Genomic DNA, 10,045 nt, shown 5'->3' with positions numbered 1-10,045 from the left:
ACTTATAATGGGTGAGTCTGATCCGAAATATGGATCAAAGTAGCGCATGCTGCAATATTTTTATACTCAGACCATCGGTCTATGTGTAAAAATGTTTATGTGGACACCACATAGCATACGGACAGCACATTGAGCAATGTAGAGCAATCAGTTTTTTATACGGACAGCATACTTACTAGTTATATAAACCCTTGTCTCAACAAGGTGTTTTTATTATGCAACAGTAATGAAACATTAAAAATCGACATACATTTTGCAACAATGTAATGATGCATTCTCAGAATTGCTGTTTATTTTTTATCCCTTAACCTAATTTTTTTTATTTTTCTATACATTATAATATACAACTCATCCCTTAAAAAATAAAAGCCATATGGCTATTTTGACAGAAAAATAAAAAAGTTCATTACTCTACTATAAATTTTACAAGACAGACAACAATGTTCTTTTGGTTGCTGAATCTGAAAGTTGTTGCCATTGTAGGAACGTGATGAATGGTATCTTTTAATGCTTCCTCAAGGTACTTGTGATATTTCTACAAAGTAACTTATGTAAATCAGTATTATGTGAATTTCCCTAGAAAAGATTTAGGAGATCTAAATTGTAAGCTCTTGAGTAGAAGGCGGGATTCTGTAATCTGTGGAAGTTCTACAGGAAATCTTTTCTCCTCTGACATGAATCAGTCTGGGAGTATAAAAGAAAGTGGAGCAATGAAGAAGTAACACAGGCAGCAAACAGACAGAAGGGGAATCAGACTGACATACCTTTCCTTGTACAGCTAGAAAATGAAGTGCAAAGTCCTATCCTCTGAATTTGTTATCCTGGTTCAACTCTCTGCATTATTGTTTATCTGCTGTGGTAAGAGACATTTTCTTGCCTATAGTTGTACTTGTTTCATGGATTGTCCATTGTATTTGAATTTATAGCCTTATGTGGATAGACAGAATAAGTCTTAATATTCTGTCACCCTGAAAATGCAGTCTATTCTACAGGTATCATGTTATAGAGCAGGGGGTGGAGCAGCTAGATATATCGTTTTGTGGGAAAAGATTCAGTGTAACTTTTATTTTAAACAATTACACCTTTGCCCTTTCTGGGATTTTTGATCCAATGGGCAGTCCTGTCAATGACTGACAGCTTTCTTTATATAAATGTGCATAAAGAGATAGCTGTCAGTCACTGATATCCCTGCCCACTGGACCAAAAATGTTAGAAAAAGCAGAGGATTAAATGATGAAAATACAGATTACACTGAATCTTTTCTCACAAAACTCTATATCTAGAGCTCCCTGGCTCTATAACCTGGTGCCTGCAGATTGGACTGTAATTTCATGGTGAGAGGATCCCTCAAAGGATGGAGATATAATTGTAAACATTTGATAAATATTTTGCTGTATATAAATACAGTACAGACCAAAAGTTTGGACACACCGTCTCATTTAAATATTTTTCTGTATTTTCATGACTATGAAAATTGTACATTCACACTGAAGGCATCAAAACTATGAATTAACACATGTGGAATTATATACTTAACAAAAAAGTGTGAAACAACTGAAAATATGTCTTATATTCTAGGTTCTTCAAAGTAGCCACCTTTTGCTTTGATGACTGCTTTGCACACTCTTGGCATTCTCTTGATGCATGCAGTGTATGTGTAGGACGGTTGTACGGAAATGTGTGGGTAACCTTTATGAAGTGCAGTTTCTGAAAGTCAGCTGTGCATTTTATGTAACATTATAGTCTTTATTCTCTAACTAATTAATTCTGTCCAGATTGTGTTAAAGGGGTGGTCCGAAGGCAAAGCATTTTTCCCTATCTATTTAGTCCCATAATCTAAGCTATTTTCTAATATACTTGCTTTAAAAATTCCCTACCATTCCCTAACTACGCTATCTAACTACTTTTGTATTTTTTTCTCTACTTCCTGTCTGATGACGATTCGTTTGAGTATCCCCAGTGCATGCTCAAAGCATCATCAGAGCAGGTGGCAGAGGCTGCGGTCATTGTCACAGCCCCCTCAGTTCCCAAGATCTCAATCTGCGCATGCACCGCCTCTGCCAGCCATTATCCCACCGCAGGGAAATCAATGGGAAGGTGACTCCGCTTACCGCTGACATTTTATGAAAGCCCAGGGCCTGCAGCCTCGCAGCACCAGAACACCCCTTCCTCCCAGCCCGGAGCCCGCAGCATCGCCCCACTTCTGCCGGCGCCGGCCTCCTGCAGCAGCGACCCTGCCTCCTGTGATCCCGCTCCACCACCATGCGCCTTCCCTGGTAAGCTACCTTCAGATTATAAGACGCACCTCCATTTTCCTCCCAAATTTTGGTGGAAATAAAAGTGTCTTATAATCCAAAAAATACAGTAATTACTAAATACAAAACTGTAGAATTAATAGAAGAATGACATACATTACTATTACCTACCTCACAACTTTTGAAGATCAGAAAGAGGGACAAATTATACACGCTGCAGCAAATTCTGGCCATGCCCCTGGCCATAACCAAAGTCACACCCATTTACCATTTCTTTCTACCCTCGCAGGAGGAGATGTTAGAGGGGTGGTGGCAGTGAGGAACATTCAGGGCGTAGACCCATGTCAGAAACTGTCTACTGTATCGCTGTGCAGGCGCGATCACCGCCGGGTGTCAGCTGATTGTCACAGCTAACACCCGGTACTATGTGCAAGGAGCGGTCCCGCACTGCTCCCAGGATATTAACCCCCAAAATGCTGCGATCGAAGTCGATCGCAGCATTTCCGGGGCAAGCTGCGGTGACAGGGCCCCCTCTTACCTCTATCCGGCATCCCGCGCTGTGTCTGCCAGGTCCGGATAGTTGCCATGGTGACCCGAAGTTGTCATGACGATATCCGGGTCATCAGGCATCAGCAGGATAGGTAGATCGTGCTTAGTGTACAATCTACCTAGCTTATGTGTGCAGGGACTGACAGCCTACACAGCATAGGGCAGTGATGGCGAACCTTTTAGAGACCGAGTGCCCAAACTGCAAACCAAAACCCACTTATTTATTGCAAAATGCCAACACGGCAATTTAACCTGAATACTGAGGTTTTAGTTTAGAACAAACAACTCATACAGAGAGCAGGCGAGGGCAGCCGAGTAAGCAGGTATATCAGAGAGCAGGCAGGGCCAACAGAGAGCAGGCAGGGCCAACAGAGAGCAAACAGGGCCAACAGAGAGCAAACAGGGCCAACAGAGAGCAGGCAGGGCCGCCAGTGAGGAGGCATATCAGAGAGCAGGCACATCAGAGAGCAGGCAGGGCCAACAGAGAGCAGGCAGGGCCAACAGAGAGCAGGCAGGGGCAACAGAGAGCAGGCATATCAGAGAGCAGGCAGAGCCAACAGAGAGCAGGCAGGGGCAACAGAGAGCAGGCAGGGGCAACAGAGAGCAGGCAGGGGCAACAGAGAGCAGGCATATCAGAGAGCAGGCAGGGCCAACAGAGAGCAGGCAGGGCCAACAGAGAGCAGGCATATCAGAGAGCAGGCAGAGCCAACAGAGAGCAGGCAGGGGCAACAGAGAGCAGGCAGGGGCAACAGAGAGCAGGCAGGGGCAACAGAGAGCAGGCATATCAGAGAGCAGGCAGGGCCAACAGAGAGCAGGCAGGGCCAACAGAGAGCAGGCATATCAGAGAGCAGGCAGGGGCAACAGAGAGCAGGCAGGGGCAACAGAGAGCAGGCAGGGGCAACAGAGAGCAAGCAAGGGCACCAGAGAAGACAGGCGACAGAGCGCAGGTGGGGGCATCAGCTGGGGGGTGACAGAGCAGGCGGGGGCGTCAGCTGGGGGGTGACAGAGAGCAGGCGTGGGCGACAGAGAGCAGGCGTGGGCATCAGCTGGGGGGTAACAGAGAGCAGGCGAGGGCGACAGAGAGCAGGCGGGGGGGCATCAGCTGGGGGCGACAGAGCAGGCAGGGGCATCAGCTGGGGGGCAACAGATAGCAGGCGGGTGCGACAGAGAGCAGGCTTGGGCGACAGAGAGCAGGTGGGGGCATCAGCTGGGGGGCGACAAAGAGCAGGCGTGGGCGACAGAGAGAAGGCGGGGGCATCAGCTGGGGGCGACAGAGAGCAGGCGTGGGCAACAGAGAGAAGGCGGGGGCATCAGCTGGGGGCGACAGAGAGCAGGCGTGGGCAACAGAGAGCAGGCGGGGGCATCAGCTAGGGGGCGACAGAGAGCAGGAGGGGGACTAAGTGCAGCCACAGACAGGAGCAGGGCACCAGACTGCAGATATAAAGAGCAGTAAAGTGCAGGCAGCTGGCAAAGGAGAGACAGTGGTAAATTGCAGAATCAAGAAAGAGCAGAGATAGCAGAAAGCCAGGTAGAGAGTGTGGAGAGAAAATAGAGAGTAGAGATAGAGAAGAGCAGAGGGTTAACAGGCAGAACCCAGTTCCGGGCAGGGAGAGGTGCCGTAGTGCGATCCTCAGTGTAGAGCAGATCAGGTTACTGACAGGCAGTGGTTTCCGTGCGCACTGCAGGATGTATCTCCCCGGGCACCCGCCCCATCCTCCTCGGAGGTCCTGTTCCACTGCTCGCAGTGCAGCCAGGAGCACCTGGCCGCCTGCCTCATAGCCTCCTCCCGCCCCGCTTGTGTGGAGCTGATGCGGGCTCCGGCTCCATGTGCACCCGGCTGGAGGGGAAATCGTGCACTCGTGCAGGGTGTACGCTGCACTGCCGAACTGTGCTGCTACCCTAACCCCGGCACTGGTGCTGAGCTAATGGCGCGCGTGCCCACAGGGACGACTCTGCATGCCCGCTGTGGCACGTGTGCCATAGGTTCGCCACCAGTGGCATAGGGGATGATGCTTCATCCTTATGCTGTGCAAGCGATCAGACTGCAAAATATGAAAGTCCCATAGTGGGACAAAGTGTAAAAGTTAAAAAAAAAGTCTCAGAGAGTGAAAACAAAATAAAAAAAAATTGGAAGAATATTAAAAAAAAAAAGAAAAAATAATCCAAAAAATAAATAAAAATATACTGTACCCATAAATATTATAATGAAAAAGATAAAAAAAAAACAATAAAAGTACACATACTTGGTATCGCCACACCCGTAACGACCTGACCTATAGAACTGTTCCACTAGTTAACCCATTTAGTGAACACAGTAAAAAAAATAAAAAAATAAATAAAAAAATGATACTTTATCATCGTACCATGGAACAAAAAATGGAATAAAATGCAATCAAAAAGACGAATGTAAATAAAAATGGTACAACTGAAAACATCATCTTGTCCTGCAAAAAAAAGCCGCCATACAGCTCCATCAGCCGAAAAATAAAAAAGTTATAGCTCTCAGAATAAATCAATGCAAAAAAAAATATTTTTTCTATAAAATAGTTTTTATTGTGTAAAAGCGCCAAAACATAAAGAAATATATATAAATGTGGTACCGCTGTAAATGTACTGACCCGAAGAATAATTCTGCCTTATCAATTTTACGACATGTGGAACGGCATAAAAAAGCAATTACTGAATTGTTGGTTTTTGTTTATTCAGCCTCCCAAAAATCGGAATAGAAAGCGATCAAAAATGTCACGTGCCCGAAAATGGTACCAATAAAAACGTCAACTTGTCCCGCAAAAAAAAAAACACTCTTACATAACTGTAGGCTGAAATATGGAAAAATTATAGCTCTCAAAATATGGCAATGCAAATACTATTCTTTGCAAAAAAAAAAAAGGTGTGTTAGTGTGTGACAGCTGTCAATCATAAAAACCCGATAAAAATCTGGTATCGCTGTAATCACACCGACCCAAAGAGTAAAGTCGTCTAATTAGGGTTGGGCTAGGGTTTGGCTCGGGTTAAGGTTGAGCTAGGGTTAGGGTTGTGCTAGGGTTAGGATTGGGCTAGGTTTAGGATTGTGTTAGGGTTAGAGTTGTGCTAGGGTTAGGGTTTTGCTAGGGTTAGGGTTGTGCTAGGGTTGGGGTTATATTAGGATTGGGGTTAGGGTTGAGTTGGGATTTTTTCAAAAGTAAAGAAAAAAAATGACTACGATATGGTGACTAGTGTTGAGCATAAGTGCTTGCTACTTGAGTCTGTATCAGGTGCTCGGGTATGCACCAAGTATCGCGGGTGCTCGAGTGACATGCTCGAGTCTCCGCCCCATATGTTTTGCAGCTGTTTTACAGCCAAAAAAACTCGCGGGGATTGTCTGCCATGCACGAGCGATCCTGCATGTTTTTTTTGGGTGTCTAATAACCGTGAAACATGCGGGGCGGGGACTCGAGCATGTCACTTGAGCACCTACTTGGTAAATGCTCAAGTACCCGAAGTAAACTCAAGTAGCGAGCATTTGTGCTCAAGACTAATGACAACTTATTCAATATGATGACCTAATGTTATCAAATTCTGTGTCGTACCTCTGGGTTCAAAATGTTCACTATACCCCTTGATAAAATCCTTGAGGGGTGTAGTTTCCAAAATGGGGTCACTTGTGGGGGTTTCCACTGTTTAGGCGCATCATGGGCTCTCCAAATACGACAGGGCATCCGCTCTTGAGTCCAGCCAATTTTGCCTTCAAAAAGTCACACAGTGCTCCTTAACTTCTGAACTCTGCCAAGTGCCCAAACAGTGTATTTTCCCCATATGAGGTATCGGCGTACTCAATAGAAATTGCACAACAGTTTTTGTGGTTCATTTTCACCTCTTACCCTTGTGAAAATAAAAAATTTGTGACTAAAAGATAATTTTTGTGGAAAAGTTAGATTTTTTTATTTTCTTACGTAATAAACTTCTGTGAAGCACCTGGGGGTTCAGGGTGCTCACCACACATATAGAGAAGATCCCTGAGGGGTCTAGTTTCCAAAATGGTGTCACTTGTGGGGGGTTTCCACTGGTTAGGCACATCAGGTGCTCCCCAAATGCAACATGGCGTCTGCTAATTATTCAGGCAAATTTTACATTCAGAAAGTCAAATGGCGCTCCTTCCCTACCACATATGGGGTATCTGCAAGCTCAGGAGGAATTGCACAACAAATTTTGGGGTCCATTTTTTCCTGATACCCTTGCAAAAATAAAAAAATTGGGGTCTAAAGTAACATTTTTGTGAAAAAAGTTAAATGTTCACTTTCTTCTTCCACATTCCAAAAATTCCTGTGAAGCATCTGAAAAGTTAATAAACTTCATGAATGTTGTTTTGAGCACCTTGGGGGGTGCAGTTTTTAGAATGGTGTCATTTTTGTGTATTTTCTGTCATATATACCCCTCAAAGTCAATTCAAATGTGATGTGGTCCCTAAAAAAATGGTTTTGTAAATTTTGTTGAAAAATGAGAAATCGCTGGTCAACTTTTAACCCTTATAACTTCCTAACAAAAAAAAAATTTGTTTCCAAAATTGTGCAGATGTAAAGTAGACATGTGGGAAATGTTATTTATCAACTATTTTGTGTGACATATCTCTCTGATTCAAGGGCATGAAAATTCAAATTTTGAAAATTACGAAATTTTCTAAATTTTCACCAAATTTCCGATTTTTCACAAATAAACACAAGTCATATCGAAAAAACAGTCTCAGAATCAGGGGAATCCGTTAAAGCGTTCCAGAGTTCTTATCTCATAAAGTGACAGTGGTCAGAATTGTAAAAATTGTCTTGGTCATTAACGTGCAAACCACCTTCGAGGGTAAAGGGGTTAAACACAGCAGAATTTCTGGGCAAAAAAGCAGCAAAGAAAATGCAGCATTTACGCTGTATGTGAACATGATCTAAATGTCTATGCAAAGTGGATGTGATTTCATGAGATCTCCGCCCTCGGTGCGTCTAAAGATGCTGCTGAACTCTGTGGTTTTGGTGCTTTTTTCTCTATATACTTCTGAAAAAAATGCATGAAGAAAAAAAAATGCCATTGCATTTTTAAGCTCAAAATTAAAGCTTTTGTGTAGTATTAAAAAAGTATTAATAACGCGGATTCGCATCTTCACCAAAAACACATGACATATGGGGGGAAGATGCATAAATGAAACACAGCAAACACACAATAATCAGAGAAGATTGTTATTGTGTTGTGTGGTGAGGACATCTTCAGAAAAAAGGCAGGAGAAAAAATGCAGTATTTACGCTACATGTGAACATGACCTCAGCGTTACATTTTTATTACATTTTTTATGAGTTTAACCCCTTTACCACCTAAGGCTGTTTGTACATTAATGACCAGGCCAATTTTTACAATTTTGACCTGTATCACTTAATGACCACGGCTCCACTATCAGTATTTGGTCAGTATTCGGTCAGTATTTTTTCTCAGGAGTGGGAGCCAAAACCAGGAGTGGGTGATAAATGCAGAATTGGTGACTTGTTTCTATTATACCCTTTATCTGATTGTTCCTCACCCTATTTTGGCTCCCACTCCTGAGAAAATATACTGACCGAATACTGACCAAATACTGATAGTGGGGCCGTGGCCCATGAGGTAATAACTCTGGAAAGCTTCAACGGATCCTACTGATTCTGAGATTGTTTTTTTGTGGAAAAAAAAGAAAATTTTGCAATTTTCAAACTTTCAATTCTTATGCCCTTAAAGGGGTTTTCCCACGAACAAAAGTTCATTTTAAAAATTGTCTGTGTTTGATAGTGTACGGAACATACCACATCTCCTGGGCAGGCAGGAAGTGACTCGCCCCCTGGGCCGTGGGGCACTCGAGACCGGTCTTCAGGGCAATGCTGGGAGTAGTAGTGGCGACCCGGTCCCGTGGCTCAGGGTGGTCTATCCAGTGGTAGTCTATGATGTGCTGTAGGTAATGTCCGACTACGCCACCCGTGGATTGCGGTCAGGGCTAACCGCCGCTGCAGTGCAGACCGCTGAGGCTGATGGTGTTTGCAGCTGAGGTAGTGTTACTCCCCACGGGAAGAGTGCAGCCCCAGGGCAGTGTGGAGGATGGTGGGGGTGATGGTGTAGAGAGTCCCAGTGCCGTTAGTGCTGGAGGAGCAAGGAGTACACAGACAACGTACTGCAGTCCAATGTCTTTTACTCACAGTTCATATGCTCCGGGTCACTTCAGCGCCAGCAGTGACCAGCCAAGCCGTGCAGTGTCCACCAAGTGAGGGACTCGGTCAACCCCCAGGCACTTCAGGAGTATGGTTCAGAGCTCCTTCCTATCCTTCCTTCGGCTCATGCCCCGCCAGTGACCAAGCGTTTGTCCAGCTCCCGCGGGTCTATGCGGTCAAACGTGGGCCCCTTTTCCCGCTACCCTATATGGTATGCCTTCCTAGCAAGGTTTAGCAAGGGGTCGCACCAAGTGATGGTCACGACCTCCGGTTCTTGGCTGAAGATTATTAGCTTCCACCAAATTGGGATCCGGTACCCTCTTCTTGCTTGACCCGTCACCCGATTCACGTTGGTCCTTAGGGTCCCTTCCACCTTCTTGTTCCTGAGTCATTCTGTTTCTTGGCCACTTCTTTCCCTTTCCTGTTCCTTCTCTTCTCCTCCGTTCCTTCTCCTCTCAGGCCCCGGCCTTTTCTCTAGGCCTGCCTCTGAGCAGAGCTCCTACAAAGCCTCTGCTCCCTGTCTTCTCTTCTCTCTGTACTTCCCAGAACTAAGATGGTGCTCACCTTATATACCTCCCTCTAGAACATGAGCCCAGGTGACCAGCAACCAATGGGCTCCTACCTACGCTCAGGAACCGTCCCCTCCTGCTCCTACATCACCGGGTTTTCCTCCCCCCTCCCCACTCCAGCCAGGGACAGGTTCTGTCGTGCCTGCATTACTGTCTAATGGGAGCACCGTTGAGCTGTCCCCCGGAAATGGGGTGTGTGTGATGCATGCAGCCTACCGAGCCCTGGTCCATACTCCATCCTTACCCGGGAGTGGAATATCACACCTCTGGCAGAGGTGCAATACGTCTGTAGCGACCGAGCCCTCGGGGCGCTACAGAAGCAAAAGACAATACAGACATTACAGCAGGGGATCACAGAGGATTCATTTTGTGAGGTAAAATATTGTTTAAAAACAGGCAGGGAAATGTTTTACCTCACAGAAAGAATCAGCTGTGATCCCCTCTGTAATGTCTGTATACTCTTTCGCTTCCTCCAATGCCC

General features: G+C 45.3%; 1 protein-coding gene across 3 annotated transcripts in view; it reads left to right on the top strand.

The window, feature by feature from the left end:
• The first annotated feature begins 648 nt into the window (after nucleotides 1-648).
• Nucleotides 649-10,045, top strand: part of LOC141152817 (alveolar macrophage chemotactic factor-like) — a 78,143-nt gene continuing 68,746 nt past the window's right edge. Inside the window, exon 1 of one of the 3 annotated variants that reach the window (XM_073637472.1) lies at nucleotides 649-858. In XM_073637472.1, coding sequence (XP_073493573.1) covers nucleotides 786-858 — 73 coding nt within the window. In that variant the 5' untranslated portion in view covers nucleotides 649-785. The remainder of the gene's footprint in view (nucleotides 859-10,045) is intronic. The other 2 variants (XM_073637481.1, XM_073637474.1) reach the window with 2 other exon arrangements.

Source organism: Phyllobates terribilis, unplaced genomic scaffold (assembly GCF_046119375.1).
Source record: "Phyllobates terribilis strain yellow unplaced genomic scaffold, ASM4611937v1 Scaffold_1__5_contigs__length_1240528914, whole genome shotgun sequence".
Lineage (NCBI taxonomy): Eukaryota > Metazoa > Chordata > Amphibia > Anura > Dendrobatidae > Phyllobates > Phyllobates terribilis.
This window is presented reverse-complemented; position numbering and strand designations above follow the sequence as displayed.